Source organism: Delphinapterus leucas, chromosome 15, assembly GCF_059928025.1.
Source record: "Delphinapterus leucas isolate spDelLeu-1000000601 "Yukka" chromosome 15, BTC_Dleu_Yukka2, whole genome shotgun sequence".
In the NCBI taxonomy this organism is placed as follows: Eukaryota; Metazoa; Chordata; class Mammalia; order Artiodactyla; family Monodontidae; genus Delphinapterus; species Delphinapterus leucas.
The window spans coordinates 65,105,496-65,120,094 of record NC_143143.1 but is presented as its reverse complement, the minus strand read 5'-3'; the positions used below and the strand labels follow the sequence as shown (position 1 = coordinate 65,120,094).

Below are 14,599 nucleotides of genomic sequence, written 5' to 3'. Positions count from 1 at the left end.
TTCAGTGTCTGTCTCCTCTGGGGAAGGTGAGCTCCGTTCTCCTTCCAGCTCCAGGAGGCGAGGTAGGATGAGGACAGGATTCAGCCTGCTGACACACATCCCTCTCTCATCCACCAGGATGCCCACTTTGGATTTGGAGCAGAAAAGCAAGGAAGGTGGCCCCATTACTGGGAGGATGTTAATCAGACCAATGGAGATTCTGTCCATACACAGCACAGAAGCAGAAATGGAAGTCAGCTAGAGTGGACAAGCTCACCGTTCACACGGGACACCCTGCTGGGTGCACACAAGTCCTCGTCCTTTGGGCCTGAATGCAGGGGAGTTTTGGGGTTGCAGCAGCAGGAGCAGCAGGGCTCTGGGGACGCTCAGGGGTAAAGGGCAAGAGGAAATTGTATAGCAATCAGTCTGGTACTGAATAAGTCCTGGCCTCATTCTTTTACCTGTGAAGACAGTGCCAGGTGAGGAAGGGCCAGACTTGACTTCCATGGCTCAGGGAGAATATTTACACTCATTTCTCTGCCTGGTCCCCCAGATCATGCAGGTGGTGTAAATTTAGAGCCAACCCTGTGCAAAGTGCAGGCCCAGACTGTCTTGGGGGAAGCACTTTTCCCATTGGACAAAAGAGATAAGCCGCCTTATTTCACCCTATGCTGGCAGGTGAATTTTTTTCTAGCCCAGCTTTTTGCTGAAGGTTCAGCTCTTTGAGGTTTCCAGGGCTTTGTAGGGGCCTCCGTTCCAATTCTCTGCCTCCCCTGGGATCAAGGTCCTCTGCCCACATGAGCATTAAACTCCTAAATTCCTGGGTAGCCTCTTAGGCAGCTCAAGTGCTCCCCATGCTGTTTTTCAGTTCTCTTTTCATTTCTGGCATCTGGGGACTTCCTGTTTTCTTTTTAATTAATTAATTTTTAAATTTATTTTTATTTTTGGTTGCGTTGGGTCCTCTTTGCTGCACGCGGGCTTTCTCTAGTTGCGGGGAGCGGCGGCTACCCTTCATTGCGGTGCTCAGGCTTCTCATCGCGGTGGATTCTCTTGTTGCGGAGCACGGGCTCTAGGCGCGCGGGCTTCAGTAGTTGTGGCATGTAGGCTTCAGTAGTTGTGGCTCGCAGGCTCTAGAGCGCAGGTTCATTAGTTGTGGTGCATGGGCTTAGTTGCTCCGCGGCATGTGGGATCTTCCCAGACCAGGGCTCGAACCCGTGTCCCCTGCATTGGCAGGCGGATTCTTAACCACTGTGCCACCAGGGAAGTCCCACTTCCTGTTTTCTTTTACCTCTGCTCTGCATTTAAAATAATTTTTATTAATATGTATGTATATGCTTGCAAAATTACCAATTAACTCAGGAAGGATACACAAGACATTAGGAATGGTAGTTGCCTCTGGGGAAGAGACTGGGTAGGTGGGGAACAGATTCTTTCTTTTCACTTACTTTTTAATACCTTTTGGACTATGTACCACGGACCCCTATTATACATTCAAAAATAGGTACAATTTAAAAATTTTAATACTTAAAAAAATTCAATTTGACCAGCAGTCTGGATTTTTGTTGTTAAGAGAGTTTTCAGCTTATCTTTTAATTTATTATTTTGCTAAATCTGGAGCCAAAACTAAGTCTTCACAGATCTCGTGCACTTCCATGAACTGGGTGAGTATGTGATAAGGCCAGTGAGTTCCATGGGCAGCAGCTCAGTGCGTCATTCCTGTGGAGAACAGTTTGGCAGTTCATCAGAAAGTTAAACATAGAATTACTATGTGAGCCAGCAATTCCACTCTTAGGTAGATACCCAAGAGAAATGAAAACATATGTCCACATGGAAACTTGAACACAAATGTCTATAGCAGTGTTATTCACAATAGCCAAAAGGTGAAAACAACCCAAATGAATGGACAAACTATGGCGTGTCCATACAATGGAATATTATTCGGCCATTAAAAGGGACAAAGTATTAATACATGCTACAACTTGGGAGAACCTCAAAAACATGCTAAGCGAAAGAAGATGAAACAGGAGGGAAGGGGGCAGGGCACAACCTTTAAAAGAATGACTTAGCCGTTGAGGATATGACATAAACTGGTTAGAACCAACTAGGTCCAAGGTGGTGGAAAATTCAACCTCCAGTGGACCTTGAGCCTCATTATACGCTCGTTGTGATATATCAGCATATGCTAAATGACACACCCACCAGCGTCAGGACAGTTCTGAAGGCAACCTTAAGAGGCCAAAATGAGCGGCCGCAGATCGCGAGGAGCATGTGGACGCTTGGGCGCCGAGCGGCTGCCAGCCTCTTGCCCTGCTCGGCGCCCCCGGGCTCTGCCCAGGCCCGCGCTGCGGCCCCGCGGCCAACGAAGGACCCCCGGCTCTACGGCTGCCGGGGCCTGCGCACCGGGACCGCCGCGGCCGGCACACCCAGCCAGCCCAGTCTGAGCCTCTGCTGCCTCAACCAGATCCTGAATGTCAAAAAGCAGTGTGTCTGTTGGATGGATTTGAGGACAACGGGAACTTGGGGTGACGCTGGCGCTGTGAACGATACCACTTAGGAAAGACTGGCCGAGGAGACGCTGGACTCCTTAGCAGAGTCTTCTGAAGACCTTGCAGACAAACCTTACACACCTGAAGGCTATGATGTCTCCTCTGGGAGTGGTGTTTTAACAATTAAACTGGGTGGAGATCTAGGAACGTACGTGATCAACAAGCAGACCCCAAACAAGCGAATCTGGTTATCTTCACCATCCAGCGGCCCCAAGCATTACGACTGGACTGGGAGAAACTGGGTGTACTCCCACGACGGTGTGTCCCTCCACGAGCTGCTGGCCACAGAGCTGACCCAAGCCTTAAAAACCAAACTGGACTTATCTTCTCTGGCCTACTCTGGAAAAGGCACTTGCTGCCCAGCCTAATGCTAAAGACATTGAAAGCTCTAAAGCCAAGACCCCAGCTTCCTTCTGCAGCTGAATGGCTAGTCTTCTCCATTCCTGCTTTTGAGGACAGTTGCATTATGTGTAACGGCTCTGTGAAAAGACCGTGTCGCCTCCTGCCCTGCCCCTGAGTTCAGATTTTTAATTTCCGTAGGTTTCTTTTGATTTATTGTCTGATTTCCTCCCTCACGTGATAGCCCGTATCTTTCATGTCTATATGCCCATACCTTTAATATATAACCTCACAACAGAGAAAAAGAAGGACAAATTCCAGGAGGAGAAATGAATTGGCTTCACCATTCATTCTCTGAAAGACTTACTACAAAAACTGCATGAAGAGTGGCTGGCCAACCTTGCCATCCTGTCTCAAAATGAGACTCATTAAAGGGAAGCCTAAAACATTCCTACTCCTCTTGAAAGTGTAAACACTTCTAAGCCCTTTAGTATTGAAGCATCAGTGGCAACTCGGGAATTCTGAAACCGAAGACCATTTTCTCTTTGTGCTTTGTGACTGCCAGGGTGTGGCCCGCATGGGGTGACACAGGGAGATGTGGTGCCGTGTCTTCCATATGTGCATATATATGTACACACACATTTACATGTGTGTGTACATATATATTTTTAAAATTTAAGGGTCAGTATAGAATAAGCTATTGCAACACTGGTCTGAGGATGCAGAAAATCTCCCAAAAGCCACCTCTGTAAGCTCATGGATATAGTACAATAAATGAGGCCATGGAGCTGAGGAGGTGCTTGGTAAACTGTGAAAGGCCACATAAATGAAAAGGTGTTGGTTAGTGAAAGGAACCCTGGTCTTACAATTGGCCCAGCTCAAAAGTAGTTGTCTGTCTCTGGGCAACTTTCTCGAACTCCCTGGACCCCTGTTTCCCCGTGTTAACAGAGAGGGTTAAACTGGATAGAATATAGTCGATTCCCAATTTAGACATTTAGTGGTCCCGTCAGGCAACTTAACAGGCCAGCTTTAATTCCCTCTAGTAGAGGAGATGACAGTGAACAGGTTTTTTTTTTTTTTTTTTGGCTGTATGCGGGCCTCTCACTGTTGTGGCCCCTCCCGTTGCGGAGCATAGGCTCCGGACGCGCAGGCTCAGCAGCCATGGCTCACGGGCCCAGCCGCTCCGCGGCATGTGGGATCCTCCCAGACCAGGGCACGAACCCATGTCCCCTGCATCGGCAGGCGGACTCTCAACCACTGCGCCACCAGGGAAGCCCTGAACAGTTTTTTTTTAAGCTATAGAGTAAGTATATGGTTTTGGGTTTTGTTCTACTTGAATTTCAGTTGAATTCATGTTCAAATAATCATCTTTTATTGTGCCATTTCTGTGCTAAGCCTGGGCTGTAGGCTGAATGCCAAGGTGTTGATCCTAACCCCCAATCACAGCCCTTATAAATGAGATTAGTGCCCTTATAAGAGAGACCCCAGAGAGCTCCCTCATCCCTTTCACCATGTGAGGACACAGCGAGAAGACAGCTGTCTATGAACCAGGAAGCAGGCATTCACCAGACACCCAGTCTGCTGGGGCCTTGATCTTGGACTTCCCAGCCTCTAGAACTATGAGAAATAAATTTCTATATATAAGCCAAAAAAAAAAAGGAAAAAAAAAAAAGAAGCCAAAATAGAAATTTTGGTGGCCTAAATCCTGGAAATCCCAGACCCTTCCCCAAATAGTTTCAATAATCTTCCCAGTTGTTAGCCTATGAAATTACCCAGCCCATAAACACTAACCACCCCATATTTCAGTGCCGATCTCAAGGCTTTTGAGATGGATTGAGTTCTGTCTATGGAATGTGCATCTCCCAGGGCCTCTCGCCTTTTGTGATGGTCCATGGTCCACTCTGTCTATGGAGTGTGTATCTCTCTCAATAAATCTACTTCTTACTTATCACTTTGCCTCTCACTGAATTCCTTCTGTACTGAGACATAAAGAGCCTGAGCTTCATTAAGTCCTGAGATCAGGTGTGCAGTTTCAATTAAAAGGCAGTGGGTTTGAGGGAATTCCCTGGCAGTCCAGTGGTTAAGACTTGGTGCTTTCACTGCTGAGGGCCCGGGTTCAATTCCTGGCCGGGGAACTAAGATCCCACAAGCTGAGTGGCATGGTCAAAAAAAAAAAAGACAGTGGGTTCAGGTCCCAACCTGAGTTTTGGATGGGTTCGAATCGCATCTGAGTTGTGAGGTTTCAAAGCCAGACACAAAAGGTCACATACTGTATGATTCATTCTGTGTGATATACTCACAATGGGCAAATTCAAAGAAACAGAAAACAGATTCATGCTTACCAGGGGTTGGGGGCAGGGAGAATAGTGAGTGATTATTTGATTGGTACAGTGTGTTTTTATGGGATGTTGAAAAAGTCTTGGAAGTAGAGAGAGTTGGTGGCTGCATAACACTGAATACACTACATGCCACAGAATCGTACACTTAAATGGTTTATTGTATGTTATGTGAATTTCACCTGAATAAAAAAAGCAGTTGCACAAAAATACATATGATATGATTATATCTATAACATTCAAAAACACAAATTAAATGATATATTGTTTAGTTATACATAGATGTGGTAAAAAGAAAAAGTCAAGGGAATGATAAACACAAAATTCCTAGTAGCATTAACATCTGGGTGGGGAAAAAGGAGCACCCAGTGTCTTCAATGGTATTAATGTTCTTTTCTTTGAATTTTTATTGGAGTATAGTTAATTTACAATGTTGTGTTAGTTTCTGCTGTACAGCAAAGTGAATGTTATACATATACATATATCCACTCTTTTTTAGATTCTTTTCCCATGTAGGTCATTACAGAGTATTGAGTAGAGGTCCCTGTGCTATACAGTAGGTCCTAATTAGTTATCTGTTTTATATATAGTAGTGTGTATATGTCAACCCCAATCTCCCAATTTATCCCTCCCCTCCCCTTTCCCACCCTGGCATTAATGTTCTATTCATTAAGATAGGTACATGGGTGTTTGTTTTCTTGTTATATTTCTTTTATATGTAGTTAATATTTAACAAAATTTAAAGACATAACAAGGAAGGAAATCCTATCATTGCTGCAACATGGATGAAACTTGATGATATTTTGCGAAATGAAATAAACCAGACACAAAAAGATAAATATTGTATAATTCCTCTTTAGAGTAGTCAATTCCATAGGATCAGAAAATATAGTGATGGTTTCCAGGGGCTGAGGGAGGACGAAGGGGGAGTTATTGTTTAATGGGTATAGAGTTTCAGTTTTACAAGATGTAAAAGTTCTGAAGATGTTTCACAACAATGACGATATACTTAACACTAACTGAACGACACACTTAAAAATGATTTGGATGGTAGATTTTTACCACAATTAAAACATTATAGTAATTAGAATTTTAATTTTAGACATGTGGAAGAACTGCTGTTGAGTTAAGATATGCATGAACTCACCAAAGAAAGTTGCATGCTAGGGTAATAGCTTTCTAGCTATAGTAGTATTGAGATATAATTCACATACCATAAAATTCATCCACTTAAAGTACTCAACTCAATGTTTTTTAAAACTGTGTTTAGAATTGTTCATCCATCACTGCAATCCTGTATTGTATATTTGAATACAGTACAGGATTGTATTGTGAGTAGATCTTGAAAGTTGTCACCACTTTAAGAAAAAATAATTTATGACTTTGTGAGCTGATGAATGTTAAGTAAACTTATTGTGGTAATCATTTCATAATATAGACATATGTCAAATCTTTTTTTTTTTTTTTTTGCAGTACGCGGGCCTCTCACTGTTGTGGCCTCTCCCGTTGCGGAGCACAGGCTCCGGACGCACAGGCTCAGCGGCCATGGTTCACGGGCCCAGCCGCTCCGCGGCATGTGGGATCTTCCCGGACTGGGGCACGAACCCGTGTCCCCTGCATCGGCAGGCAGACTCTCAACCACTGCGCCACCAGGGAAGCCCTGTCAAATTATTTCGTTGTACCTACTGATTTTTTTTTTTTTTTGGCCACGCTGTGTGGCTTGTGGATCTTAGTTCCCTGACCAGGGATTACTCCCATGCCACCACAGTGAAGGTGCAGTGTCCTAACTACTGGACTACCAGGAAATTCCCTGTACCTACTTATTAAGTGACTACAATGTCATATGACTATATAACTCAGTAAAACTGGAAAAAATGTCATTGAGAAAAAGAAAAGCAGGGATTTCCCTGGTAGTTCAGTGAGTAAGACTGCGCTCCCAACGCAGGGGGCCTAAATTCAATCCCTGGTCAGGCAATTAGATCCCACATGCATGCCACAACTAAGAATTCACATGCCACAACTAAGGAGCCCACCTGCCACAACTAAGACATGGTGCAACATAAATAAATAATTTAAAAAGGCATTAAAAAAAGAAAAAGAAAAGCAGCATATATTCATATACAACAGAGTTTTTTTTGTAGACAAGCATTGAGATTTTTTAAAGTAGCCTATTTTTTAAAATAAATTTATTTTATTTATTTTATTTTTGGCTACATTGGGTCTTCGTTGCTGCACGCAGGCTTTCTCTAACTGCAGTGAGTGGGGCCTACTCTTTATAGCGGTGCGTGGGCTTCTCATTGCTGTGGCTTCTCTTGTGGAGCATGAGCTGTAGGCGCATGGGCTTCAATAGTTGTGGCACATGTGCTCAGTAGTTGTGGCTTGTGAGCTCTAGAGTGCAGGCTCAGTAGTTGTGGCACATGGGCTTAGTTGCTCTGTGGCATGTGGGATATTCCCGGACTGGGGCTCGAACCCGTGTCACCTGCATTGGCAGGCAGATTCTTAAGCACTGTGCCACCAGGGAAGCCCTAGCCTAATGTTTTTGAGGGAAAATCAGGAAACTGTATTAAGAGACTAAAAAAACAGCCCATTAGAATGGTTGATTTTGCAGAAAAATGTAACAACATCCTCTTTTGTCAAAAGCTTTATTATTTGATGAAACAAACTTAATTGGAATTTAAAATCCAATATATCTTAGAGAAATAGTCAGAAATCACCAGTTAGCCAGTTTGATCTTGTATTTTGCACAATAACTGATATTGGGAGTAGACTAAGGATAAGGCAATTGTGGAAGTAGAGGTAGTGATACCGCATAGACTGGCTGGATGCTAAGCAAACCCATCTCTTATTCCTGAGAAAACATAAAACCGCATTCTCCAGGTTGTCTTGCAGTTGGGTATGGCAATGTAATTTATTTCTGTTCGTTGTATGTGTACAGATATCTTGTGTACTATTTCCATTCCTGGTCTAAATATTCTCCCACATACAATTCTCTTTCTCTTCCCCTACACCCTGTTGTGTGTTGATACCCATGAAAATCTTGGAATCCTTATGTTGAAGATGACAGAGACTCAATTATTATCTTATTGGAGGCCTGAATACTTCATAGAATAGAGACACTACCCTATTCCTATCTATTTTTAACCTATGTGAATAAGAAATACATTTCTATTTAGTTGAAAAAATACTAGCCATTTGTAACTAGCTATATATGGCAGAAAAAGACTCCTGCCATAATGCTTACTATCAATAAAAAGATGAGAGGAAAAAAAAAAACCTAGAGACAGAGAGATAGCCAAGCCAATATGCACTGTGATGAGAGAGAGAGAAAAACACTTCTTTCTGTTGGGAACAGATTCAAGATACGAAGAGTGAGGATTCTGCCTCCCACTATGGAATCCAAAATGGGTCCAGTAGTTCTCCTTCCTACCCCACGGAGGCTAGAACATAGCATATGACCTATGAGGGTTCAATCAGGTGGTTATTTCATGAACTCTGAAACTTCACATCATGATCACAAAGTTTTCTCTATGGCTAGTGTGAACTGGGCAGGATGTCTGTATTTATTAGGTATTGCTTCATAATAAACTTCCCTTGAAACATAGTGACTTAAAACAACAATTAGTATTTATTGCAATTCTGTGGATCAACAGGGCAGTTTTTCTAATGATCTAACCTGAGTTCACATATGTGGCTGTTGATAGCTAGTTGCTTAGTTGAGACAATGGTCTAAGATTATCTCACTTACATGTCTGGGCCTCATCTGGGATGGCTGGAGTTGCTAGGAGACTAGGCCTCTCTCTCCATGTAATCTTTCATCCCAGACTTCTTCATATGTTGGTGGAAGCATTACAAGTAAGAGGGAAAGCTGCAAAGCCTCTTAAGGCTGAGGTTATGAAGTCACATAGTGTCACTTCTGCAGCATTCCATTGGTCAGATCAAGTCATAAAATGACCCCAGATTCAATAAGTGGGGAAATGGTCTCTTTTTCCTAATGGAAGGAGCTGAAAAGAATTTGTGGCCATATTTAAGCTACCACAGTGTTCCACAGTGTCAAGGTTTCTGTTTTGGTAGCAACAGTGGTGACATTCCAGGACAGCCATTCCTGGGATAGTCTTTGGCTACATCTTGCCTCCCTTGGTTATAGCCTCAGCTTGGTTCTCTAGCTTTCACATCTATTCTGTAAACTGCATGATATTTAACCAGTGAATTGTTTTTCTCCTTAAGTTTACCACAGTCTGGTTTCTGTTTCTGAGACTAAGAATTCCAACCTCTACAGTTAACAAGTATCAAAAAATCATACTCTTGCCAACAGGAACGACAGCTAGAAGATGATGGAACATGCCTTCTAGCTTTGGATCTTTTTTTTTTAAACCTAGAATCTTTTATACCCAGCCAAACTATCAATCAAGCCCAAGGGCATTGTACTAGTTTCCTAGGGCTGCCGTAACAAATTACCACAAACTAGGTAGCTTAAAACGGAAATTTATTCTCTCACAGTTCTGGAGGTTAGTAGTCCAAAATTCAGGTTGATTTCCTCTGGAGGTTCTGAGGCTGAATATGTTCCATGCCTCTCTCCTAGTTCTGGTGGTTGCTAACAACTCTTGCCATTTTTGGCTTGTAGACACATCAGTCTAACCTCTGCCTCCATCTTCACATGGCACTCTCTCCTGTGTCTTCTATTCCTAAATTTCCCTTATTTTATAAGGATACCAGTCACTAGATTAGGGCCCATCCTAATCCAGTATGAGCTCACTTTAACCTGCAAAGACCCTATTTCCAAATAAGGTCACATTCACAGGTACCAGGGGTCAGGAGTTGAATCTGTTTTTTGGAGGGGGACACAATTCTACCCACTATAGGCAGAATAATGACTTTTCCAGACATAAAAAGATTCAGAAATTTCATTTCCTATATAGTATTTCCTAGGAAATTTTAATGAACAATAAAAGGAAAGTAGTCCTAGTTTACTACTAGATTTTATAGGAAACAATACTTACGTAGTTGCAATATTGTAAACATTGATAACAGATATTTGACTTTCAGAATCAGCCTATAGTCCCCTGCCATTCAATATGGTGGATGAGCAAGTGAAACGTATCTAGTGCAAGTGAGGAATTGAAATTTTAATTTAATTTAATTTAATCTAAAATTTAAGATGGAAACAATTCAGTTTTTGGAAAACTTTAAAAAATGTATTTATTGATTTATTTGGCTGCACCGGGTCTTAGTTGTGGCATGTGGGATCTTTGTTGCCATGTGCGGGACCTTTAGTTGCGGCATGCGGGATCTAGTGTCCTGACAAGGAATTGAACCTGGGGCCCCCTGCATTGGGATCACGGAGTCTTAACAACTGGACCACCAGGAAAGTCCCAGAAAACTTCTAAGTATACTTGTTATAACTGGGACATGTAAATCTACTTTTTATTTTATTTTTTATTATTATTATTTTTTTTTTTGCGGTACGCGGGCCTCTCACTGTTGTGGCCTCTCCCTTTGTGGAGCACAGGCTCTGGACGCGCAGGCTCAACGGCCATGGCTCACGGGCCCAGCTGCTCTGCGGCATGTGGGATCTTCCTGGACCAGGGCATGAACCCGTGTCCCCTGCATTGGCAGGTGGACCCTCAACCACGGCGCCACCAGGGAAGCCCTGAACTCTGATTTTCTTTTCTTTTTTTTTTTTTTGTGGTACGCGGGCCTCTCACTGTTGTGGCCTCTCCCGTTGCGGAGCACAGGCTCTGAACGTGCAGGCTCAGCGGCCATGGCTCACGGGCCTAGGTGCTCCGCGGCATGTGGGATCTTCCCAGACCGGGGCACGAACCCGTGTCCCCTGCATCGGCAGGCGGACTCCCAACCACTGCACCACCAGGGAAGTCCTGAACTCTGATTTTTTATGGAAGAAATGTTCATGTATTTTCCTTGGTAACAATCTCAAAAAAAAAAAGAAAAGAAAAGAAAAGAAAAATTCAACTCCTGAGAGGTTTCAAGGGTTGACTACACCAAATATTCACTTTTGTCGTAATGGTAAATTCTCTCTGACCCAGGAGGTTCCAAGTGGCCCCTTCTTTCCCCTCTGGGTCTCCTGCTCATCCACATCAGACCTGGCACACAGCCACTCCCTCCTCACCTCCTGTCCCTTTGAGGCTTAAATCCACACCTCCCTTGTCAGCCGGGCTCTGGGCTGGATGCCAAAGTGGGGGTGAGGCTTGCCAAGACGCCTGCGCAGAGGCGGTCACAGTGTGTTCTCTTGTGATGAGGCCCCTGGTGTAACTGGGCTGGTATGAAAGACCTCGCTGGTCACCAGTCTTCTCTGGGGGACCACAGGACACAACAATTGTCACCTCTTCCATCCTTTCAGCCTCCAGCCCAGGCCTGGGCAGAGTTCCTTCTAGTGGTTAGCAGGTGGCTGGGGAGGCAAGAGGTAAGGTGTTGGGAGGGGGTGCGGTGTGAAGGGTTGGGGGAGGAACAGAAGCTACCAGGACAGGGGGTGCTGGGGAATGTCTGATGACCCCAGCCCTTCCTCCTTCCTAGCTCTTGGTGTCAGAGCCAATCTACTGCCTGCTGGGGCACCATCGTCTGGGCCAGAGATGGGGGTTTGATACCTGAAGCTGGGTCTGGTAGCTGTCTGTCTGCTTACATTGTGGCTGGTGGCCTCCCTTCCGGACCAGGAGTCCAGCCAGAATGACTCTCAGGAGAAGCCCAGGATCCGCTCAAGGACCTGCCACTGCCCCAGGAACTCTAAGAAAGTGTATCTGTTCATCTGGGGTCCACGGGTGCTCTACCTGCCTCCACATTCCGGGAGAGTCTGTTTGGTTTGACGAATGCTTTGAAATGGACATTGAGCCCCTGATGAGGTCAGAAGCACCCGTGTCCTCTGATGCTTTGCTATTGTGGTTGGTCAGTGCACAATCTCGGTCTCTGTCCAGTCCCCATGCCCAACCCCAGGCCCTGGCCATCTCTCCCTTCAAGGCCTCAGGCTCTAACCTTCTTCTACAGATGGTTGGGAGCCTAGGGTAAACCCCTAAATTTCTCCTTCCTGATGTCCTATGAACTTTAGGATATCAAGTCAGAGGAGTTTGGGAATCAAAACCAGCAGTCAATTAAAGAGCCTTTCACACACCCACTGGACCGTGTGGGGTGCCAGACCTGTGCAGTGGTTGGAAACTCAAAAGTTCCTACGGGGCTCTGACCTTGGCTTCAAGATTGACCAATATGATATGGTCCTTAGGTGGGTGCAGGGTAGAAGGTGGAGACTAGGAAAGTCAGGCTAAATCCTCCTCTTCCCTCAGATGTCCATCCTGTCCTCCTTTCCAGGCCCCTGTCCAAGGCTTTGAGACAGACGTGGGGAACATGACCACTGTGCACATTACATATCCCGAGATAGACAGCCCTCAGGATCCTGGCGCCCAGCTGCTGCTGCTTCCTCTGAATTCATCTGGTCTGAAGTGGGTCATGGAGGTACTGCAGAAAGAGGGCATCACGAGGAAGCCAAAAAATCCTGGGCATGGTGGGGTGCAGCATTGTAAGGGGTGACAGTGGGAACTCCAGAGAGACCCTTGCTAGATATCAGGGCACCGCTCTAAGCTTGGGGGCTGCTGTGTCAAATGACTCTGAAACTCCCCCACCCCCAATCCTTTTTTAGTCCAGGTCCCTGGTGGAAGTAAAGAGAGCAAAGACAAGGTGAGGGACCAGGAGGGAAAAGGGGAAGGAGTAAAATGATGTGGCTTGGGCAGCCACTGGACAGACCTCAGGTCACCACCCTCCTCTGTTTCCCCAGGTCTCAGTGATCAGCCTCAGCTTCCTCCAGTATGTCCAGCAGAGATGGCTGGGAAAAAACGATCACTTTCCATCCTTGGGGTTCATAGCTCTGTTGTACGCCTTGCACGCCTGTGACCAGGTAAGACACTGTCTGCAACTCACAGAATTTCATCCCTCTGCCACTAAAAATGTCCATTTTCCCAGGGACTTAACATTAAGTCTAAATCTTTCTGTCTGGTTTTCAAGACCCTGCATGGTCTGACCCCTCCCCCCACCCCTCCTCTCTCCCAGGCTCACACCATGGGCTTCTCAGCGTTTCCCCCACACACCATCTGCCTCATGCCTTTTCACACGATGCTCCCTCTGCCTGGAATGCCTTCCCCTTGTCTTCTCGAGGAATGCTCTCTTCCTCCAATATGATGAGAATCAGCTAGCTGGTGCTGTCTTTTCTGGGCTCTGGGGTCCCTCTGTGTGTTCAGATCTGTCTGCCCTGGGGAAGGTGAGCTCTGTTCTCCTGCCAGCTCCAGGAGGTGGCCTGTCACCCTTGATGTTAAGTGAGTGTTTGCTGAAGGAATGGTCGGGGGGCATGGAAGCAGGGCAGGATCCAGCCTGCTGCTCCACAGCCCTCTCCTGTCTTACCACATCTTCCAGGTATCCTTATTTAGTTTGCGGACAGACCGGCTCAGCAGGTGGTCCCATTACTGGGATGAAGAATATTGGTTCAAGAGCAACATGCACAGTTTTAAAGAAGAGCAACAGGTCATTCTTAAGCTGCAGTGTGAGGGGAAGGTTGTTATTTACAACTGAGATGGTCCCCAGCCTATTCAGCCCACTGGAGGCCCCAGGAGGCTGACAGGTAGTCAAGGGGACCTTGGAGTGTCAGAGAGGGACTGGGGCTTCAAACACACCCTGGATGAAGGTCACTCTGCTACTGAATAAAACCCTACATTGTGGCATTAAACGGCTACATCCTCTTCTAGATTCTCAACAGCGAACATTTCATTGTTACTCATATATATATTTACCTGACCAAAAAATAAAATTAAATGAAAAAGAGGAAAAAGCAAACCCTAAAGTTGAAAACACATCAAATGGACCTAACTGTATATCAGATTGATAACATAACCACCAGGGAAAGAAGTAGTTCAAGTTCCTTTAGAATTCAATATACTGTGTATTCTCTGTAGGATAGATTCTGTGGACAAAAAGAACCACAAAGAAATTTTAAACTTCACTCAGTAGATTTATTATAATATTGTAATTTATTATAATATTATAATATTATAAACTATATAATAAATATCACAGAATAAAATAAATAAGTAATTATATTAATATTATTAGGAACCAAATACAAAATCAGACAGGTATAATAAAAACCCTGTGACATTAAATTCAAACTGCAAATATCATTATGAACTCAATTTTTATGTTACTTTTATTGTGGTGAATTATACATAAAATTTGCCGTTTGAAGGTGTACAGTTCAGTGGCATTAAGTATACTCACATTGTTGTGCAACCATCACCATCTTGACCTCACAATTTTCAAAACACATTTTCTGCTAGTCTAAAAACCGTGACATCCCAGAGGCAACGATCAACTCTGGAATGCAGATTTCATTTTCTAAATATTTTTTCCCAC

The 14,599-nt window shown here is 44.6% G+C and overlaps 1 protein-coding gene and 1 pseudogene across 1 annotated transcript in view; both read left to right on the top strand.

Moving 5' to 3' along the window:
* The window catches only part of C15H20orf173 (chromosome 15 C20orf173 homolog), a 23,956-nt gene extending 9,357 nt beyond the window's left edge, over positions 1–14,599 (top strand). The window contains exons 5-7 of the mRNA XM_089896803.1: positions 12,512–12,655; positions 12,845–12,877; positions 13,607–14,599. Of these exons, the coding sequence (XP_089752929.1) occupies positions 12,512–12,655; positions 12,845–12,877; positions 13,607–13,762 (333 nt within the window). The 3' untranslated portion in view covers positions 13,763–14,599. The remainder of the gene's footprint in view (positions 1–12,511; positions 12,656–12,844; positions 12,878–13,606) is intronic.
* Positions 858–2,893, top strand: LOC149747484 (frataxin, mitochondrial pseudogene; annotated as a pseudogene).